At 39.9% G+C, this 23663-nt stretch overlaps 1 protein-coding gene across 3 annotated transcripts in view; it reads left to right on the forward strand.

Annotated features, from left to right (window-relative positions):
• The window catches only part of inavab (innate immunity activator b), a 91414-nt gene extending 68885 nt beyond the window's left edge, over positions 1 to 22529 (forward strand). For all 3 annotated transcript variants that reach the window (XM_063065521.1, XM_063065523.1, XM_063065522.1), the window contains exons 8-10: positions 5553 to 5705; positions 9093 to 9819; positions 19464 to 22529. In XM_063065521.1, coding sequence (XP_062921591.1) covers positions 5553 to 5705; positions 9093 to 9819; positions 19464 to 19547 — 964 coding nt within the window. In that variant the 3' untranslated portion in view covers positions 19548 to 22529. The remainder of the gene's footprint in view (positions 1 to 5552; positions 5706 to 9092; positions 9820 to 19463) is intronic.
• The last annotated feature ends 1134 nt before the right edge of the window (positions 22530 to 23663 follow it).

Here is a 23663-nt window from a genome sequence, read left to right on the forward strand (position 1 = left end):
TCTCTGCCAGTTTTCTCTCATAATCTTTTTTCCCCTTCCTAATTAAGCCCTTTGTCCTCCTCTGCTGAACTCTGAATTTCTCCCAGTCCTCAGGTGAGCCACTTTCTCTGGCTAATTTGTATGCTACTTCTTTGGAATTGATACTATCCCTAATAATGTAATAATGGCTTCTCTGGCCACTCTTAAAATAGAATTGCAAGATGGTGATCTGATTGTATATCTTGATTCATTTGAAACAATTTCACGCTGATATGGAATTTTGGTCAGAGTCCTGCTGGAGATACATATTCGAGATTGGATGGTGGATCCATTTGTGGTGAATGTGAATGCTGTTGACACCACATTGCAAGAATGTCCTATTGAGCTGCAGGGGTTATAACCACTTCAAGCAAAATTTCTGGTTAACTTTTAATAACTAGTGATATTCAAAATAAGTTTCTGGGAGAAAGCAAAGTTGTTTTTAATTAGATTTCCCATCTGTTACCTAGTTGAATATGGTTTTAGTCAAGCTCTTCAACTGCTATCAAACCGGTCTTGATGTTGTGAAGAGAGGTTATCTTCAGTTATCTTTAACCAAGTTGTAACTAGATATTCAAAAACTTGCTAGTTTGCATCAGTCACAAGGATCTCATTAAATACCGAAAGTAACAACCTAAAGTAGGCTTTTTCATTGCTGGTTGGAAGAATAGTACGTATATGATGAATAAACTCTTCTCGGGCTTCCAGTCTGGTACAGGTATTGATTTTAACCAATGTTTCGATGGCGAACTCTACCATCTTCATCAGTAATGATGACTTGGCTTGTCTAGTCCGGTGGTATTTATACCCCTTTCATTCATCCCTCCTGATTGGTTAGTCCTCATCCAATCAGGTTTCTGCTGTCCCACCTTGTTCACAATCAAATTCCAGTTCTTACTTAAAGCGAGACTTTCATCTTTGTTAAAATTCTTTTCCTCTAGCTTTATTTCAATGGCTTCCTTCACCGGGTAGTCCCAAAAGCCAATTGCATGGCACAGTAGTTTTGTGCGGTCAAAATCCATCCTCTAGCCATTGCGAATCCAGTGTTCTACTACTGCCAATTTTCCAGGTAACCCAAATTGATACACCTCCTGTTCTCGTTGATGCGTGTTTCCACCGTGCATCCCATCTGGCCAATATACACTGCTCCGCATTCACAGGGAATCCTGTAAACGCTAGCCGACCTGAGTCCCTGGTCATCTTTGGACCGCATAAGCTGTGGACTGAGCTTTCTTATGGGTTTGTGGATGATATTAATCCGATATTTCTTCAGAATCCTTCCAAAAACCAAGGAAATATATAGAAAACAAGGAGTAGCGACGGGTTCCTCCTCATTGTTAGGTTTCCCCGTTTTTCTGTCGGCCCCTTTAAGGGCCCAATTGATTTACTCCACTTTGTAGCCATTCTGTAGGAACGTTGTACATAATCATTTTATTTCCTCGTGGAGATCCTCTGTGTCTGAAATAGTTTTCATACGGTTAGTCAAAGTAGAAAGAACTGCTCTATGTTGGGAGGCATGAAGGTGGTTGTTATTGTTGAGGTATAAGTCCATGTGAATGGGTTTCCGATAGACACCTTGTCCAGTTTCTATCATATTAGAACATCTAGGAATGGGAGTCAATCTTTCTTCTACATCTCCATTCTAAATCGAATGTTTGGGATGTAGGCTGTTCAGATGGTTGTTGAACTGTTGGAGTGCCTGGAGTCCATAAGGCCACACTACAAAGGTGTCACCGACATAACTGAAGAAGCATTTGATGTGGACTAACCATCCAGGAGGGATGGACGACGGGGCTATAAACACCACTGGACTAGACATGCCCAAACGTCATCCCTGATGAAGATGGCAGAGTTTGTCATTGAAACGTCGGTTAAAATCAATACCTGTACCCGGCTAGAACTTTGATAAGAGTTTATTCATCATCCACGCTGGGAATGCACTAGATTCTTTATCAGTATGTATATTATGAATAATGTATCCTATTCAGAGCTTTGAAATAGTTTTATTTTTCATATACACCTGTAACATTATATATAACATATAATAGCCTGTTAAAACATAAGTATTGATTGTATATTTGAATTATTAGTGCAGTTAACTGAAAAAAAATCAGCAATTAACAGAAACCATGGAGGGTGGGGGCTCAGTGGTAAATGAAAGTCACAAGTGGGTCACGAGCCGAAAACGCATGAGAACCACTGACAAGTGGTTGGTAAAAACACTTGTTTCTATCTAAAAGCTAATTATCTTAGCCTAGGTCTTATTGTGGATTATTACTAGCTACAGTCTTACTTTGCTTTCATTTCTTTGTTGCAAATAACTTTTCCTTCTCCCCTTATTATTGCCATAAATACACCACTGTCTACACTACCTGAATTAATTATCTGTGAACTAGACTACTACTTTTAGCACTTTTCTTTTATATCTGTAGCTTGATACTTTAGACTTCAGATTAACACATTACTTTTGAAACTCTCAATTTCGCAACTTTAAACTTAATCTATCTAACAACTACTATGACATTAGATAGAACAAATATTTTCAAAAATTGAAGCTCTGATGTGCCCTCCTCTTCGAGGTGATAACCTACTGTTCATACTTGTTACTCTTACCCATGAATGTTCACTGATAGTTCAGTTAGACCACACTTTTGAAATCAGAAATAAATGCCCAGGTGCTGGAGGAACTGCATCAAATTTGTCTGACAACAGACAAAACCAAAATAGAAACTAAGGCATATTCTTAGTTTATGTCTGAACTGACAACGTCTACTTGTTCTTTAAACGTGAACCAGTTTTGCATGTTTGACAGCATGACTTGTCATCATATATTCTAGTGGAACCTGTGAGAAGCATACTTGTGAATTGTGAACCAGAAAACTAGGTTGAGCATGGAATATAGCTCTGAAGTCAGTTCAGCAGACGTATAGATTAAGTTAATTAACTTATTAACTTATTTTTTGAGATACAGTGTGGAATGGGCCCTCTGGCCCTTTGAGCCACAGTGCTCAACAATCCCCTGATTTAACCCTAGCCTAATCAGGGAACAATGTACAATAACCAATTAACCTACCAACCAGTACGTCTTTGGACTGTGGGACGAAACCGGAGCACCCAGAGGAAGCACACACAGTCACAGGGAGAACGTACAAACTCCTTACAGGCAGTGGTGGGAATTGAACACAGGTCACCTGTAATGTAAAGTGTTATGCTAACAACTATGCTGCTGTGCTAACGTGGAAAGTACCTCAGTAACAACTTTACCTAAGCAGTTACTTAGTATTTATTTTTCCATTGAATTATTAGTCTTTTTTTGGGCCTGGCATTGCTGCACAAGTCATTTGAGGCTCAGTATTTATTGATTCATATCATGACTCCATTCTCCAGTTTGACATTACAGACAATTTTGCGGTATGAATTAAGTTTTTGCAATATACGATTCAGAACTTGCAGTGACTTGCTTCAAGTGTAGTAGTTCCCCACCACCACCCCCCCCCGCCCGATCAAAAATATACAGTATGTCAATAATTTCTGATTTTGGCAGAGGAGCAGTGGAAATCCCCGAAAGAAGTGGCAACAAAGTTCCAGATCTCCATCTATCCGGAATTTCTACAGCACTAGAAGTTTCTCTCCCTTTCCTCACCTCTCTTTTTCCATTCCCCATTCTGGCTCTCATCTTATACTTTGTATCATCCTCACCTGCCTATCACTTCCCTCTAGTGCCCCCTCCTTAACTTTCTGCCATAGTCCTCTCTCCCCTCCAATGAGATTCCTTCTTCAGTCCTTTATCTCTTCCGCCTATCACCTCAGCTTTTCATCACACCCCCATCCCCCACCCACCTACCTTCCTCCTCACCGGGTGTCACCTATCTCCTTTCCCTCCCCATGCCTTATTCTGGCTTCTGCCCCCTTCCTTTGCAGTCCTGATGAAGGGTCTCAGCCTGAAACATCGACTCTTTTATTTTTCTCCATAGATGCTGCCTGACCTGCTGAGTTCCTCCAGCATCTTGTGTGTGTTGCTCTGGATTTCCAGCATCTGCAGAGTCTTTTGTGTTTATGTTTTCCGTAACAAAACATCAGGCCAAAATCTGTATATTACAATTTTGTACAGAGTTGTAGTTTTAAACATAATGTTCAAGAGCAGGAGAAAGACCATCAAATCCAAGTAAATATTTCATCATTTAGCTCTGTTACCCATTTTTTTTCCTTCATTCATATCTCTCCAGTAACTAATTGTTTATCCCCCCAACATATTAAATCAGGCTGGCCCGATAACTTCAAAATTCAAAATAAATTTATTATCAAAGTAAACATATATGTCACCATATATTACCCTGAGATGCATTTTCTTGCAGACAGTGACAGTAAATACAATAGAATCAATGGAAAACCACACACAACAACACAGACACACAACCAATATGCAAAAGACAGCAAACCGTGCAAATACAAATTATTTGTAAGAGAGATTATATTCTCCACATCACTACAGTTGAGTAAAAACTTCGGCCAGAGTTCCTCACTTTTGTTTACCCAAGTTCTAGTGAAACCTATGGTTTCACATCAATTGTTCATTGTCACTATGGCCCACGAGGAGAGTGGTTCTCTTCTAATGGAATATCTGAATTGGTTACAAGGAACCATCTTTGCAGCTGTATTCAATCAAAGCACGAGATTCTCCGATGTTAATTACAAGGACCAGCTCACATGATCTCTCCCCCACCCCTCATATTTCTAGTTTGGTCTAACTTAAGTGAATTAAATGCCAATTTATTCTTTCTGTCTGGCTTATAAAGCTGCTCTAGTTTCCCCTGAAACTTATGTGTATATACAGATCTGCAGAGTTGCTTCAAATTGAAATAACTTGATTGTCTTTTCATTTACTCACTGTTTTAATCTACTTATCTGCTTGAACCTGTCTATAAAAGTCTATGTGGGTGAGTGGGGAAGAGATTTCAATATTTGGAAGAACATGACAGACTCAAATGCACATTGTGGTATTTCTAAAACATACTTGCTTAGCCTTGTGGATGATTAGGTGTGTCACAGTCCTACTTCATTGTCAAACAACTCAACTTCTGGGTGTAATCAGAACAATCCAATCTGAGGAACTTGGATCTTTCATTTTAGAATTTGGTATCCAGGGTATTGGGTGAAATTTTTTACACAGTAGCAGTTTGAAGTATTCACAGATCACGTCTGTTTTCAAATCAAGAATAGAGACAATTAAATTTAACACATTAAGGCTTTCACATTATTTCAGTAAAAGTATCGAAGAAGGTATGAGTGTCTGATGTTTCTGTGGCATAAAGAGAGCTACAAATATGAGTCAAACTTCAGACAGAACAATCTGCTCTGCTGTCTACCTTTACCTTAAAAGCTGGACATATTACTAAACTCATGGATATTTTGACTGGTGTTCTGTTTTACCCCTTATTTCTATTATTGCCATTCACAAAAGAATCTCTGATATTTAATGCAATTCTGTCTGTTTCTGTTGTCACTTATTTTCCTTTTCTTGATAAACCTTTCAGCAGTCCAGTGGTGACCCCATCAGAATCTGGTCTGAGTGATATCTCCCCTTTCCAGCATTTTCAAATGAGGAGCAGTCCCTATCAGAATCACATCTCAGCAAGTGCACCAGCAACACCAGAAATGAGAGGACGTATCCCCCATCCAGCAGGCAGGTAGGAAGGAATAAGAGAAATCGTAATATATACATATATTTTATCTGCTAATGGGAATTGGTTCTAATCTGACTAACACTGCATGCAAAGATATCCTCAAACTCTTTAAGAGCTACAGAACCCATCTATGGAATATATATTATATGATTTACCAGTAAATCCCTTCCTCAGAACTGAAATTCTAGAGTGGCAAATGCTTGTGTGTGAAATTTGACTCAGTTCTTAATGCCTGCAGATTACTTTTGGCATGCAATATTAATCTAGCCAGTCTCAAACATTGCATTTACACCACAACAAAGGATTAGATACAAAGGGACTTCAAACAAACCATAAAATGGATTGTCATCACCACCCATCAATTAGAGGATTAATTTAAAATATTCATAACATTTCAAAAGAGTACTAATAAAAAGTTCAACATATTGAAACCAAAACGTCCTGAAGCAATCAAACTTAGTCTGACTTAGACTATTCCTTGGTCTGGGAGATAAAAATGTTCAAGACAAACTTGATCAGCAATGTAGAACATTATTTGCAGTTTAGATTCCAGATGGTGTTACATAAATAATTCCATGTTCCTGTCAGTCATTATGACATGCTTTGGAAGATAATCTTTCATTATAAATTTTGCTTTATGATTTTCTTGTGTTAATCAGATTGGGTGGAACAGAGCAAAGTAAAGACTCACAATTATATTCAAGTTTTCCAGGTCAACTATGGTAGACTGGAATGTGATTCTTTTTCAGTATTGGAACGTTGACATAATTAAGGCAATTCTCCTCAACCCATAAATGGAATGTTTTCTGATCCATCTACTCTAACACTCCCTCTGACTAGGGTCACTAATTTGAGCAAGTTTTGAAGTTTATAAATTCTTCACACATTAAACCAGTGGTGTCTTGGGACACACACATACTTTGTGTCTGTCCTAACCCCCTACACTGTCTGATCTTACACAAGACACATTGTAGATAAAATTGTCTACAAATGGACCAAAAGGCCTGTCCTTCAAAAACTCTGCAATGATGAAACAATGTAAAACGAATGTGGTGGGTGAATGATACAGAGACTGAGACACACACACTTGTGAAGGTGACAGGTAGGGTAGGACAGGTCACAGCACTGACGGTCAGGATGGAGCAACTTGCGAAGCAGGGGTTTAGGAACACAACACGATCAGAGGCCAGAATGAGAACAGCACTGAAGGGAGGAGGGCTGGGACTGACAAAAACTCAGAAAAAAAATTACTTTGGGAAATATTCATGCATTGGAATCAATAGCCATGGAATAGGAAAGGCTGATCCCTTGCAACCAACACAGATCTTGTTTAGGCCTGCCTCAGCAAACAGGGCCTCAGTATTGCAAGTGAATTTTGAGCAAACATTGTCAAAATAGTATACCAATACAGAGGGCACCCAATACATACAGTGACAACAAAAGTTTTTGACATCTTGGTAGTGCCTGGTACCTTCTGTGTGCATATGGTATATAATGGGAGTTCAACATCCAGGCCCAAATAAAAGAACATGATGCATTTTAAATTGTATCATTCTAGAAGTGTGATAGATGATGTATAGTGAATAGAAGATAGATCTTAAACCAAAGGAGGGACTAGGTAAAGATTATTTGGAATGGAAAGTTATCTGGATCTCCAAGCTGTGTGTATGTTGGACCAAGTATTGCTCTTGTTTCCCATATCTGCACTTAGACTTTGAAATAATAAAGTCATAGAGTCATTTAGCTTGGAAACAAGCTACTCAGTCCATCAGGTCAATGTTGGCCAGTCAGCCCTCTTCTGTATTAGTCTTATCTTCCAGCACTTGCCCCATGATTTTCTATGGCTTGGTGATCCAAGTTGTAATTCAGACTCATTAATATCGTCAGTGACTCTTCTTTCGCCACACTCTAAGTGAAAACAATCCCCTTTGGAATCCTCTACACCTCTCACCCCTGACCATAAATCTATGTCCTCTAGATTTATTCACTGCTGCTAAGGGGAAAGGATTTCTGTGATCTATCTGATCCATGCTCCTCATTTATCTGTTATTCTCAATACCTCAATTATTTTCTCACTTGTTTCTCTGCTCCAGGGAAAACATTACCAATCCATTCTCCCCTCATAACTAAAATGCTTTATCCGAGGTAACTCTCTGGTGAATCTCCTTGGCAACCTCTCCAGAGCAGTTACACCTTTCCTATTTTATAGTGGCTAGAACTACACACAGTACTTCAGATGAGGTCGGACTGATTTATAATATTTAAGCATAAGCTCCCTACTCTTTTATTTCATTTCCCTGAACCGTTCCTAAATATCCCAGTCAACTTTGCTAGTTCAGCAGAATATCTACATGGTCAGTATTGTTTGGGCACTATATGATCCCTAAATCCCTGTAAGGCTCCTCATAATCTTCTTCAGGCATATAATCATTTGAGATTACTGGCCCCTTGTTAGTCAGGTATTAAACTTACTTCAACCTTGCCTTTAGCTGCCTATGATCTGAAATTTTCTCCTTAAATCTTGCTAGATCTATCCCCATTGTTTAAAATGCTCCTTATAATATAACATACTAACCATGCTTATCTTTTCTAATATCCCATCATGTGACTGAGCATCTATTTTTTTTCTATGACAATGCTCCTGTCATACATCATGTGACAATTACTACATGAATATCCCTGACTGAGTATAATATGTTATTTATGATATCTTTGAAGACCCCTTGCCTCCCTCACTTGGACCAACAGAGCACAACTAATTGTCCTCCAGTGAAAATCTAAGTCTTGTTTAGTTATTTGCATCAAAGTTGAGATCTTCAGCTCACCTGGGAAGTCATGCTGTCACTACTTCGGAGGAATAGAATTTCATATCACAGAACCTTTTGTAGCATCTGTGAACTGAGATTCTGAACTTGATTAGTTAGATCCATTAAGTACTTCATGGAAACATAAATCATTTACTGCCAAATCTTGTTAAAATACAAAAAAAAACAATGAATAATCTAGAGTTTTATTCATTTCATTTGGGGATTACTGAGAAATTTTGCAAAATTACAGATAAGTTTGTTAGGTGAAATGTAGTCTGAAAACAAATGAACAAAGGCCACTCCACTTCCAATCTTTTAAAATTTATAATCTGAAGTCAACATGTGTTCTAATCATGTGAATTATGTCAGCATTACAATGATTATTTACTATCACTTGTAGCCTGAGGCTACAGCAATTAAACCATTTCTACACCAATTTATTCTTGTTTATTCCTTAATTTGTAGATAATATTTTAATATTTTGTATTCATAAATATCTGATAGCTGAATGGCTGGAGTATTTAACTCAGGCCAATACTGAGTTAATAACTGATTCTATTTTGCCTTGTTTGATGCCAAACAGATATATGGATGTGAGCCCTGTTCCAGCAACTCCTGATCAAAGAGGTCGCAGCATGCATCCCCAGAGGAGAACGTCAAATTATACTATTATTGTGCCAGATTATCGTGCTGGTGGGAATAAAGCCAATGGGAGTTTACACATGAGGCCCTATTCTTTGAGTGGATATGCCAGCCCAGAGCCTAATTGCTCTGGAACCTCAACTCCAACATATAGACCATCACATCTTAACTATAATGCTGCAGTACCCAGATATTGGCAAATGTATAATTTGGTTGAAAACATGGAAACACCTGTCTTACCAGGTAAAGGATTTTACCGGTATAATCCAAGCCAACCTTTCTCACATTATAGAGCAATTGATCACAGAGAGGGAAATGCAATGGGTCATATGTGGGAAAATCACCCTAATCAACAATATAGTGGTGTACAGTACTTCAACTCACCACTGTACAAAGACTACCAATACAGCGATGAGAAAAATTCACTGACAGTGCAGCGAATTACTCCATCTCACTGCAGGATCGTACGGACTCCCTCACTAAAAGAATACCCTAACAGAGGCTTGCTAAGGGATGTTGTATCAGAAGAGTTACAGTCATGGCATGAGAGAACCAGGCAGAGGAATGGACGGCCTCACTCTCTGGACAGGCAGTGTGCCTTCCATGGACCACGTGCTCAGGGCAGAAATCAGGCGCAGTACATGCGTTGGCCAGCACTCACTTTGCAGGTGAGAGACCATCTGAATATACTTTCAAAGTACAGAGCAGATCTGGTAAATGAATTAAAGGAAATGGGCAAAGCCAAATATAATGTGTAAAATCAATAATGAGTTCACACAGAGTAAAATTTTGAGCTTACACGAGGTGTTGACTACATCTGAAAAGGACATAACATTTTGCGGAAGCTAACCAAATACTTCAACTTTGATCTGAACTGGGCAGAGCATACTGTATAGATAAAATATTCTAACTGCAGAAGCTAGACATCTGAAATAGAAACAAAAAAAATATTATGGAAATACTCAGCTGGATATCTGCAGCGAGGGAAGCAATATTTCAGATTGGGGAACATGATCATTTTTGAAACTGAACAAATTTAGAATACAAAAGGGTATGTTTATGATATGTTGACAAGCAGGTAGACGAGGAAGGCAATGATTAGTCAAGTTGACAGAGCTGGTAATGGAACATAAAGATTAGTGTCAAGAAAATATAAACTTGAAAAGCAGAACTGAAGTTACCCAAGGGAATTACTGTAGTGCTGGAAACTTGGAAAGAGAAACTAAACATATTGGAAATGTTCATTATTTCTCATTTTTGAACTCAGTATTGAGGCTGGCACAGGTCCTTCTGGCACAGTGAGCCACATGGCACAGCAACCCACTTAGTTACTTACTTGGTTACTGCCTGTTACACTATTGGCATTGCGGGCAGCAATGAAGGTCCTCTATCTCTACCGGTGTTCAGGGCTTCCTTCATCATGTCAGTAGTTTCCTCCCGGTTTTCACTACTGTCAGTCATGTAGGTCCCGAATGGAACACCGTCGCACTCAGATGTAGAAGGATTCTTCATTGCTGTTTCTGTAACAATTTCTTCTGACCAGTCAGGGTTGTTAGCCCTGAGCTGAACCCCTGAACCTGGAGGACCGATGGACCTCTCTTAGCCCGGCCTCTACCCTTTGACCCGTTTGGCATGGGTGACCATGCCAAGAGCCAAAGCACAAGGCCCTGACTCCAGACTCCAACATAGCTCTCTGGGTCATTGAGGCATGCAAGCCCCCAAACCCAACGACAAGTTGTATTCCTACTGGAAGAACCCACTTATGTAACACTAGCTAATCACAAGGCAATTTACAATGACTGATGAACCTACTAACCGGTGTGTCTTTGGACTGTGGAAGAAAACCAGAGCACCCAGAGGAAACCCACGTGGGCACGGAGAGAACGTACAAGCTCCTTACAGATGGCAATGTAATTGAATTCCAAACTCCAACGCCCCGAGCTGTTATAGTGTCACGTTACCATGACGCCCCTGAACTTCATTCAGGAACTCACGTTATCCAGTTGGCTATGATATACAGTCAATAAGTAGGAGTTGAAATTCAATAAAAGGTATTAGTCCTTTTCTTATCATCTAAAATTATAGAATCTGATTATTTTATATGTTCAGGATTTTCTTTTTAATCGTGACAAATTACAGCAAATCACAGATAGTATATTACCTGAGAAATTCAGCACAGTTGACAAATAACTATATTGTTTTATAATTTTGTTCTGTCCTCTTGATGAATGTTGTATAGTGGTGCTCCCAATGGAGAGCTCCATGTGAAAGAGCCATAACAAAGAACACTGAACAGTGCAACACATGAAACTCCTTCAGCCCATATCATCTGTGACAACAATCAAACTAATCCTATCTACATACATATAGTGATAACCTATTATAGCATCCACATTCCAAAGTACTTTTGACATTAAAGCTGGATTTGCCACTATTGCGAGGAAATGTGGCAATTAATTGAATGAAGCAAGAGGCTACACAAAGACATAACAGTCAATCAGCAATAATCAGCTTGGGTGATGTTGGTGAATGAATAAATAGTGGTCAACGGGGTTGGAAGGTGGGAGAAGATAGCGCTAGAAAGAAGGTACATACTGTCTTTCAATAATGCACTTAATTATCCATCTTAAAGGGCAACATCCACAAAAAGGCAGCTGAAACAATGCACATTCCAGTTAGTGCTCCCCCAGTCTACATGTTCAAATGTCTAAATAAGAGAGTGTGACTCAAGTTTATTTATCACATGTACTTCAAAGCATACAGTGAAACATATTGTCTGTGTTAATAACCATGGTATGTCTTTAAGCAGCAACTCAGAGTTTTAATTTTAAGTCAATTTTGTCAAATATTGATTATCTTCTCAGAGAACTAGCTTTCATAAACCATATTCACAAACTATGCCTGACTGATTGATTACAAGGCAAAAGCATCAGATGAAACTGAAATTGAAGAGTTATTTTGTATTTCCAGGTTCAATGTAAAGACTTGCAGAGAAATATTTAACACATAGATGTTCAATTGGTTGACAGAATTTTGCGTGTTATTACAATCCCAGATTGAAGCTTGCAATTGAACAATTCCTATTTAATTCCAGTTGAATATCTACTTTCTGTTCAGGCAAGTTAGTATTAGATCAGATTATCATCTCTTCACAGTTCACGTGGATTTTGTTACATGCTTAGACATTGCTGTGTTGCTTAGCTGCCTAAACAGGTAGAACACAAAGCATGTCAGGACAGATACTCATCCCAATTAAATTAGAAGTCAAACAAATGTGATCACCACCATTTTCACAATTTTGCACTGTGGCCATATTACTTCCCATGATGTTGATTGTTACAAATGTAACTAGATCAAATGGTATGAAGGTCTGAACCTGCAAGGCATGGCAGGAACTGATACATCGAATGCATTCGTAGTTGTCAAGCGACTGCTGAAACAAACAAGATTCCACAGGAGTTGTACAAACATTGCCAGGCCAGTTACTAGGGAGTGACCATTAACCTCATTTTTCAGATGAATGGATGGGAAATCATTTATGCATTCAATTCTGGAATGTTGACAATTGAGCCTAATGTGTATGAAGGTATGGCTGCAAAGAGGAACAGGCTAGGCAACGATCCATGTTTGAGAAAGACTCCTGATGCTCAGGGACTGGGTTCACAAGTGTGGTCATATAAACAAGGTACTGAGAAGTAGGGGTGTGGGAGAGAAATGTGGCGAGGTAGTCAGAGCAAAGTTAATTCATACTTCAGTCACCGAGAAAAAAACTTCAAAGAAAAAATTCAGAGCTAGATGAACTTGAAACATTGATTATATGACTAACAATATGCACAGTGCCAACATGCTTACTGAAGGAGTGTAACTTTACTCTTGATAAGGAGATTGTGTGGAGATAACGTGTTCAATAGAAATATCAGTACCAACCATTTCTAAATTCCATAGGTCACATTACAGTTCAAGGGTCACTTGAGTTCATTCTTGCTTTGTGGCCACTACTTAAACATGTAACTAGTAAGGTTGAACACCACCATGATCTCTAATCTTATTTCAATTGAAAATACTTTTTTTTAAACTTTAAAATCTTTCCACAATCTGCCTTGGTGATCATCTTCAGGTTTGTATTCTTGCAAACACTCACTGTTTCCCAAACTACAAGTTCCTCCTTGTTCTTCAAACCATCTGTGATGGTTTTGATTTCAGTGCTGTGGCCTTCCTCTTTATGTGCAGCTGGTTTCAAAAGCCTCTCAAGAAATCTCTACTCTTTCACAATGCACTCTCTTCTATCCAATTTTTCTACTTATTTTTAACCTTGTCTTAGCTGCTCTGTTTTCAGTCAGTCCTGAATAACTATTATTTACAGTCCCGTGCCTGTACACTTAAGTAGGAAATAATCAATTACTTCATATTAGAAAGCCGCTCACCTATGTTAATATGATTGAATTTGAAGAGCATACTCTCTTTCAAAGTTTTTAAGCTTATTTACTCCCTTGTGCTATGTGTGTCAATGCACTTTTTTGTTGGAAGATCACTAACCAATTGATGAAAGATCCTCCAATACAGAATTTGCCTCTAGTATTGAAAACATTATTAAATCTTCTGATATAAATGTTGATCACAATAGGTTAATCATTAAAACTTTTGGACTTAGATTAGAGAAACTTTGTTTCATTAAGATTGTGCAATAAACAGCCTTTGATTTTTTTTTTGTCAATCGGGCTTGTCACTTCGGAACAATATCTGTACGATGACAATGTTAATGTACTTGGACTGTCTTTGACCATGTGAGAAAATTCATTTGCAATGAAATTAAATTGTATGACAATTTTTGTTGTAAAATGCAATTGAAAGTCATTTTTAGAGTGAAATACAATAGTGACTGTTTCCAGATCATAAGCACCATTTTTGAAATTTAGCCGGATACTTCCTGGCTGGAACCTTGCATTCATCCTTCCTGCGTTTTGCATCAGATCAGGATTCTGTTGGATGAAGCCATTCCCCATGCAAAACTACTTTTGCAGCATTGAAGAAAAACCACTCCATCTTTGGGGATGACATTCCCAGGGCAACTAGGTCTTTGCAATACTAGATTGGGTCTCCTATATATTTAGTGCTTCACTTAACTCTGATTCTTATTACATTGAACCAAGCAACCAACCAACATCTAATGTGGCTCCCAGACCCCCATCCCCACCAGTTCCCTCAACTTCTCCAGCTTCCCAAACACCTGAAGTCCCTTCAAATCCCTGACTCTCTGAAGCCCATCTGGAAATACCACCCTCCAACCATCCGGCTCCTGAACTAGCATGGAGGGCTTCACCCACCTCAATACTTCTACAACCTATGGACTCGCTTTTGTGGACTGTACAACTCATGTTCTCAATATTTTTTATTACAGTACTTTTTTTTGTAAGTATGCAATTAGTGCTCTTATGTACATTGGTTGCTTGTTAGTCTTCAAGTGTAGTTTTCCATTGATTATACTGTGTTTCTTTGTATCTACTGTAAATGCCCACAAGAAAATAAACTTCAGGGTGGCATATATGTACTTGATAATAAATTTGAACTTTGGATCCTCCTGACTCCCAATGAAGGAAACTGTTTTCTAATCACAATCCTTTGCCTGTTACTGGATCACCATCCCTGAAATTTGAGCACAACTTCAGGTCTGATCTTCCCAGGTTTTGGTTTGCCCACGAGCACTGTGAAATCTAGACCTCTGAGTCTTCTACACCTAACCCATCCCTGTTTAAAACATCAGTCGTAATGACTATCCTTTTCACCTGGTGACAACCGGTCTTGAGTGCTATTTTTTCCCTAAAGCTACAACCACTCTCTGATTACATTTTCCCTTCTCACTCAACCACAGCACATGCTTTTGTTTTACCCCACCCTAACTGGATGTACAGCTGTAAGCACTTCCTCCCCTCACCCCACCGAATAAGGTCTTAACGTACTTTTAAATTCCTCAGAATCAATATGATCATTATTCACTGCTACAATTTTCAGACCAGTAATCTAATTTGTGTTCTCCAGATTTTCACAGTTTATTATTTAATTTTATAATTTAGAGATATAGCATAGAAACAGGACCCACAATGAGCCCACACTGCCCAATTACATCCATGTGACCATGGACGGTCTTTGAAATGTTGGTGGAAACCCGAGCACCCAGAGGAAACCCACGCCATCACGGGAAGAGTGTACAATGAGTGGCCGGAATCGAACCCCGGTCAGTGATCACTGGTGCAGTGTGGTGACTGCGTTAGCAGCTGTGCTACTGTGCTGCCCCAGCGGTTGTTGGGGTTCAAAGCAATGCAAACTGTTGAAGCTGTAACTCATTCAGTTCGATCCTTTCTCAGCAATAATCAGGCAACACTACTAATAGCTGACCACCAGGTTCAAATTTTTGACTAGAGCATTAAATTGCAATCACCCTAAATCAACTCAGAAAGTCCACACAGAATTCCAGCAGTGAAGCATCATACTGCACTCCTGCTCTTTAGGGAACAAACCAAGGACGATACCATTTTAAATTCTGTACCGAATAGCTACATGTTTAATAGTAGAACCAATCATTTAGTTTTACCTTGCTTGCATTAGATTCTAACATACCCAATATGCCTTATTCATGCTGGGGTTCTTCATTGAGCTTTTGTGCTGATCAAGACTGAATTGTAGCAGTAGCAGTTTATTATCAGTAAATTATCTCTACAAATTTTAATTACCTAGATGTGTGCTCGCAGCATTCTGAACATAATAACGCTTGATATCTGTCCTTGTGTCAACCACATCCTGTTTTTTGTGCCCATGGCAACAGATGACATCTCTGAGAGGCAGCTTAGAGGGGGAAAAGACTTGTCTGTGAATCCGGCAAGGTCTGGCAGCATCGAGAGGCAAGAAGAAAGATTTGGAATCACTGTTGACTCAGCACTTAACCAGTGAGATCAGCATTTTCCAAATTAATCTAGAACGTATCCTTAGTCAACATGTAGCAAGAAGAATTTCCAAGTCTGGCTTTCTGATAGGAAGCCTCATATAGAACAGCACTAAATAAAGACTCATATCCTGCAATAGTAGTGCCTAGAATTAATGAATCAAGGGGTTAGCGACAGGAATGAGGGAGAATTAGAGGCTGGGGGCAGTAAATGAAGAGTCTGGTGCAGGAACTGTAATGTCTGTCGATGTTGTGTCTCTGACTCAGTTGCTTATTTAGGTTCATAGAGATGGGTTGGAGAACTGGACAGGGAGTTAGGGGGTCAGGTTAGGAACAGGAATGGGTTGGGGAACTGTGCAGGGAGTTAGGGGGTCAGGTTAGGAACAAGGATGGGTTGGGGAACTGGGCAGGGAGTTAGGGAGTCCGGAGAGGAACAGGGATGGACTGGGGAACTGTGCAGGGAGTTAGGGAGTCCGGTGAGGAACGGGGATGGACTGGGGAACTGGGCAGGGAGTTAGGGAGTCCGGTGAGGAACAGGGATGGACTGGGGAACTGGGCAGGGAGATACTAGGTCAGTTTAGGAACAGGGATGGATTGGGGAACTGGGCAGGGGGTTGGGGGTCAGGTTAGAAACAGGGATGGGTTGGGGAACAATGCAGGGAGTTAGGGGGTCTGGTGAGGAACAGGGATGGATTGGGGAACTGGGCAGGGAGTTAGGGGTCAGATTAGGAACAGGGAAGGATTGGGGAACTGTGAAGGGAGTTAGGGATCAGGTTAAGAGCAGGGATGGATTGTGGAACTGGGCAAGGAGTTAGGGGTCAGTTTAGAAACAGGGATGGTTTGGGGAACTGTGCAGGGAGTTAGGGGGTCTGGTGTGGAACCAGGATGGACTGAGGAACTGGGCAGGGAGTTAGGGGGTCAGTTTAGGAAGAGGGATGGGTTGGGGAACTGTGCAGGGAGTTAGGGGGTCAGTTTAGGAAGAGAGATGGGTTGGGGAACAATGCAGGGAGTTAGTGGGTCAAGTTAGGAACTGGAATGGTTTGGGGAACTGGGCAGGGAGTTAGGGGTCAGATTAGGAACAGGAATGGGTTGGGGAACTGGGCAGGAAGTTAGGGGGTCTGGTTAGGAACGGGGATGGATTGGGGAACTGGGCAGGGAGTTAGTGAGTCAGGTTAGGAACAGGGATGAGGGTGAACCAGAAACATTCAGAGGCCAGGATGGAACGCTCTGCTGTCAAAGGTCAGCAATCTGGAGATAGGATCTCAGGTCAGGTCAATGGGTGGTGAGGAGACTAATCATTCCAACCTCAGTGAATCCTGAGTCAGATGTCCGTAGAAGCAGGAGTCATGAGGGCTGGTGTCCACCCCACCCCCCGACCTCTCCTCCAGCCACTGAGATCAGTGGTCCATTTGAATTCAGAAGTAGAAGTTAGAGACGCTTTGTGGTTGAAGGTCAACGATCCTGAAGATTAGGTCAGTCGAAGCCTTAAGGTCAAATTGACCTCTGTTATACCACCATCAAGAACAGTTAATGTGCCATTCCATGTCCACACCGTGGAAATCCGATCACCTGGCTGCACTTCCACTCAGTGTTTCAGGATCATCTTCCTTCCCTCCGCTATCAGATTTCTGAAGAGATAATGAATCCATAACACTACCTCACTATTTCATCTCTCTTCTTGTGCTACTTATTTAATTTAATCTTTAATATATTCTTACTGTATTTTATAGATTTATTAGTATTATGTATTGCAAAATTCCTCTGCCATAAAACACCAAATTTCATGATATTTGCCAATGATATTAAACCCAATTCTGACTGGTGAGTCCTGAGACTGAGGCCTGAAGGCTAAGCCCATGGTCAGTGAAGCTGGGGGTCAATACCCAGAGGGCCGTGGACATAAGAAATAGGAGCAGGAGTAGGCCACTTGGCCCATCAAGCCTGCTTCGCCATTCAATAAGATCATGCCTGATCTGGCCATGGACTCATCTCCACCTACCTATCTTTTCTCTATAATCTTTAATTCCCTACTATGCAAAAATCTATCCAACCTTGTCTTAAATATATTTACTGAGGTAGCCTCCACTGCTTCATTAAAGTCCAGAGGGCCAGCCGAAGGTCAAAGTCCAGAGGGCCAGCCGAAGGTCAAAGTCCAGAGCTCACGAGTATGGAGGTAGAAAGCCCAAAATGATGAAGGCCCAATATGGTCGAGTCCAGAGACAGAGGCCTGGAGGTTGAGTCTGTGTATTTGGGCCAGAGACTGGAGTTTAAAGGTCCGATATCTGTGAGTTTGAGAGTCTGGGGCCAAGGACTGGAGGCCCAGAGGTGGTCTGTCCTAGGCTGGCAGCTTGTGTGTATATGAGGAATTGGGCGGGTGGGAATGGGACTTGATTTGCTATTGCTGTCTTGTTTTGTCCCGTTGTTGTTTCCGCTTGTGATGTTCTGTGCTGTGCATTATGTATCATGTTGCTGTTGTGTTGAGCTTTGTGGGTATGCAATTTTTGCTGCCGGAAGTGTGGTGACCCTTGGGGGCTGCCCCCATAACTTCCTCGGATGTAGTGGTTATTAACACAAATGACGCATATCACTGTATGTTTAGATGTTCATGTGATAAATTAATCTGAATCCAATATCAGGAGCTCAAAATCTGTCCATCTGAAAATTTCTGAGAAGTTTGTTGGCTATCTTCAGTATTCCTTGCACCTTTGCGATTCCAGCCAGGTGGTATAGTGCTTAACACTGCAAGGGATAATTTTTAGTAGCAAATTTACCTAAAGCACACCTTAGGACACTGCACTCGTAGAGAAAATATCCAAACTCTAGAAAAGCTGTGCATGACGTCTGGCTCAAAGTTAGGTGTATGAAACCATAACACAAGCGCTAAGGACATGAATTTCAAAGCAATGGACAGAAGAAGCATAGACCCGTGCATAAAGTATTTTATTTAAACATGCAGAATGGTTGTGGTCTTAAATACAATTCTGGAAAGGTGATGGAAGCAAAGTTAATCAGGACTTTCAAAAGCAGCTAGATTGGCATATGAAGAAAAGTCAGTTTGAGAGGATTGTGTGAGAATTGGGGAATGATTCTGCCAGGACTGATCCACAATGACCAGGTAAAGATTCAATGGAGCATGCCACAACAATTTAAAGGAATATGCAAATTAGTATTGGAGATTTGCAGAAAAAGAATGCTTCACTTTGACAGAACATTCTCATTACAGAACACTCCAGCCTTCTGAAGCACTGCATCTCAAAGTCACTTTTACAACATACGAATCATGAAATGAACTGAAACTGTGGAGTAGGACTCACTGTATCTGCTTTACAATAAAGGAGATGTCACACGTCTATCATTTTGTTCTTGGTTTTGCAGAGACCCATGCCTCACTGGTTCATAGAACGAGCACCGAATCAGTGGTATATGGCGGAAGAATCAGAAGTTGCGAGCCAATTTTGAAGCTGGAATTTTGCAGGTTGAAATTCCTGATCATCACAATGAGCCGGATTTTCCATAATAATCAATAGAACAATTGTGCTTCTTGGTGAAGAAACTATCTGTTGACCACATTCGTCAAAAATTTGCTTTTTTTTCTCACATACTGCTTCAGTGGTAAAACTTCACTTTCTGACTTCTCGGCTAAATGTCAAGATTGCAAATGGGTTTTGCTCTAACTGTGAACATTTGCAATTATTTAAATAGCATAGCTTTCCCACTGGAATGGTGTTGCTGTTTTCATTTATAGTTGTACTGCATTCCAGTTTGGTGCTATTTGGTACTGAGATATTCAGCAGATAGAGGCAGCACCTTCTGGCCATCAACACGGATTATATGATTCATTCTCTGTGCATGCTAACACTTCTTAGAATTATTCTTATTTTTGGTTTTCTTTATTACCTTATTTACGACAGTTTAAATTTAATGTATGACACATTTCTTTCATAAAGTTGCTATTCATTTTATGAAATATATTGAAACAACAGTGAAATATTCTATAGATAGAAATACAAATAAGTTTAACAATAGATAATTGACCAATACAATACTACTCGTAAGTGTGCAGTGTCAAAACTGCTATAAATTTATAATTTCACCACAGAAAACAATATCTCATCAAAAGCCTTGCAGAGTTTGCCAAAGACAACTTATTTTTAACTGAGAACCACTGTAGAATTCATAATAGGCATGGATTTACACCGAGTCCTTTCACTGCTCTCAATTGAACATGCTCTTGCTCTGAGTTAAGGGACAGATTTGATTTCCCATTTTTTGGGGGGGGGGTGCAGCAATGAAGTAAAACATGGAACCTGAATGTAACCTGAATTTAGTCAGTGCAGCCAAATTTAATCACTGAGGAATATGGAAAGCTTAATGTTTTTGTTAAAGCTACTGTGAATTCTATCATTGCGCATTGAAATCTTTCGAAGCAACTTTTGCTTCCAGATTAGAATTTAATAAATGTTAACCATCTTCCAACAAACTAAAAGTTGAAGTTTTTATTAAGTACAGGGAAAATTAGGCTCCACAACACAAGAACAGTTATTTATTTGTAACATTAAGAGCTAATATAAACCCAAATATTGAAAGAGTCTTTTCAAAATCCCATCCCAATAGAGAAAGAAGGATTTTTTTTGTAGTTTATTGTACTTAAAGTGACACTGTTGATGGAAAGTTTAACTGGTGCATTAGAAATTTCGATTCATATGGAATCCTGAACCAGAAATGAGACTCAACGTGGCTCATTGGGGTCAGATGAAGAAATAGACACCAAGCCAAGGAGAAAATGCCAGGAAGTTGTCTGTAGTTTTTGTAAAAACCATGGATTGTAAGAGTTCTAAGTAAGGGAAAGAGAAAGATTGATGGGGAGGTGAGGGATGAAATTACAAAACATGGTCATCATCATTATGTGCCATGTTGTATGAAATGGTTGACCATGGTCTTGCCCATGATTGTTAGCAATTTTTTCCACAGAAGTGGTTTACCATTGCCTTCTTCTGGGCAGTGTCTTTACAACTTGGGTGACCCCCAGCCATTATCAAAACACTTCAGAGATTGTCTGCCTGGTGTCAGTGGGTGCATAACCAGCACTTGTGATATAAACCAGCTGCTCATACGACCATCCACCATCTCATCCCATGGTCTCATGTGACCCTGGTCGAGAGGCTAAGCAGATGCTACACCTTGCCCAACGGTGACCTGCAGGCCTTACACCTCCTTTGGTAGAGATGTATCTCCTCCTCGCCTCCCAAACAAATTACGGTAGCCATGCAATTGAAGACACAACTATCAATATGAATGAAAGGAAGTACAGTAATTGGGAGTGAAAAGGCAAATAGAAGGTGATTGGAGAGTTGGGTAATCTTATCAGTATAAATGGAATCGTTTACAGAAAAAAGGGAAGGGTAGGGATATAGAGGAAAGATGAGGCTTTAAAGTTTGGGAATGGATCAGTTTGGGATATGAATGTAGGCCAGCACAGGCCTGGGGAAAATGCCATTAAGCAAGTCAATGAAATCGGTACTAATAGGCTCAATCTGTAATTTTAGCAATGTGACCATACCAATAAGAAAGTTAACTTATTTTCATGGTGGAATGAACAATTTTTTTTGCAAGGTTTTCTAGAAGTTCAAAAAAAAAGGTTTTCATGGGTGATTAAAATGCATTAAATACCATTCATGTTTGATGGTGGGAGTATTCCTTTATCTAATGTTTTCAACAATTCTCACTCTGCTTGCAACTCGGAGATTGGATTATACTGTACCTGCAGAACACTAAGATTGCTGCAAGTGAGGAAGGCTGAGGTAATAAACTATAGTTAAGTTTGGAAACAAGCCTGGTTGGAACACAGGATCAGAGTTTTGTTGAATATAGAATTCCAGATGAAAAAGTTTTATTATCCTTTACAGTTTGCAGATTTTGCATTTCTCCCCGGAGATGAGGTGCCTTGGCAGAATATGGCTTCTTGGTTGAGAGGGGTTCCTCCAACACCCTACCTATGTGCCTATACTTCTTATCATCTCTGCTGGTCCCATCTGATTTTCAAATGCTATTTACTTTTGGTGAACTCCAGCAATTGTCAGGGGCAAGCTCTCTGCCAATTTTCCCCAGCTTCAGGAGACCCTGGTCTATTGTGAACCCCTGCTAGGTCCAAGAAGGTTCAAACCTGATGCAGCTTGCCATGTGTTGCATAACATGTAACCTACAGGAAAAAAAAATGATTTCAATGTATAAAAGATTGTTTTAATTATCTAGGATGAAATATTTTTCAAAAGAATATATAGTAGAAGCAATATTAAATGCTTCAAATTTATCCAAAAATTAACAATGTCAGTCATATTTTGTACAAAAATACTTTGAAATATGAAAGTTATTTCATGTAGTTTGGGTCAGCTGGCTGTAATAAACATTTTTCTATTAACATGCAAGTAAAATATATCTATTGACCAAAGCAACAGCCTGGTGAATTATTATAACACTTTGAATCTCTTCCACATCAGCAAAGACCTTTTAAAGCTGATGAGTCATCAAAAGGTACAGCACAAAAAGCAGGCTCTTTGGCCAAAGAGGTCTGTGTCAGCCACAGCATCCTCCCCATGAGATGCCTTTGGCCACATTTAGCCTATAAACTTCCAAGCCCCTCTTCTCTATATGTCTATTCAAATGCCTCTTACATGTTGCACTTGTATCTGCCTTGACCTCTTCCTCTGGCAGCTCATTCTAGGCACTCACTATCCCCTGAACAAAGAAGTTATCCCTCACAGTCTTAACCATTTCATAACCCACCTGGCTTTATCCACTTCCTGTTCAGCCTTCTCAAGTTTATGGAATATATACTCTGTGAGTTCTGCCCTTGTCCCATGACATTGCTTTACCCCTTTTATGCAGACTTTCCTGCACAATCATCCCTCTTAGGCTTTGACTTTCAGGTTTTCCAACACAGTCAGATGCACACACAAGCCTGAAGTCTTTTGATTTTGTGTTTTATATTCTGTGTTTTATGCCCTATTTGTTCTTCATTGCCATTTGTGCAATTTGTTTTTTTTGCATGGTTGGGGAGGGAGGGTGGACTCTCTGAACGGGTTCCAGGGTGTCCTTTGTTTCATGACTGTCTGTTAGAAGGCAAATCTCATGGTTGTATACTGCATACATACTTTCATAATAAATGTACTTCGAATCTTTGAAGCAATTCCCCAAACAGGTATACGTGCCCCACCCTCTGGTGTCCCGAACAGTACCTTGCTACATGATGTGCTAAATGATAATATCAGTCTGGTCTGCAAGTTTCTTTGAACTTGTTTACAATGGTGTAAATTACCAGCCCACAGTTGCTGGGTAATGCAGGCCAGTTTAACATATAACATTTGGCTGATGCATGAAAACGTCTGCTGTAGTCACTTCACTTTGCAAACCACAGCTCTTACTAGCCAACCCCCTGTTGTGGGCCAGCCTGTGCTACACAGACAATATTGCTTATTTGGAAAGATGTCCCTTTAACTTAAAACTGATTACTGCTTAGAATTTACATTAAGAACTGAAGACTTGTTATCATTTGAATTAATATCTGATATATTCACA

The sequence above is a fragment of the Mobula hypostoma genome, chromosome 13, assembly GCF_963921235.1.
Source record: "Mobula hypostoma chromosome 13, sMobHyp1.1, whole genome shotgun sequence".
NCBI lineage: Eukaryota > Metazoa > Chordata > Chondrichthyes > Myliobatiformes > Myliobatidae > Mobula > Mobula hypostoma.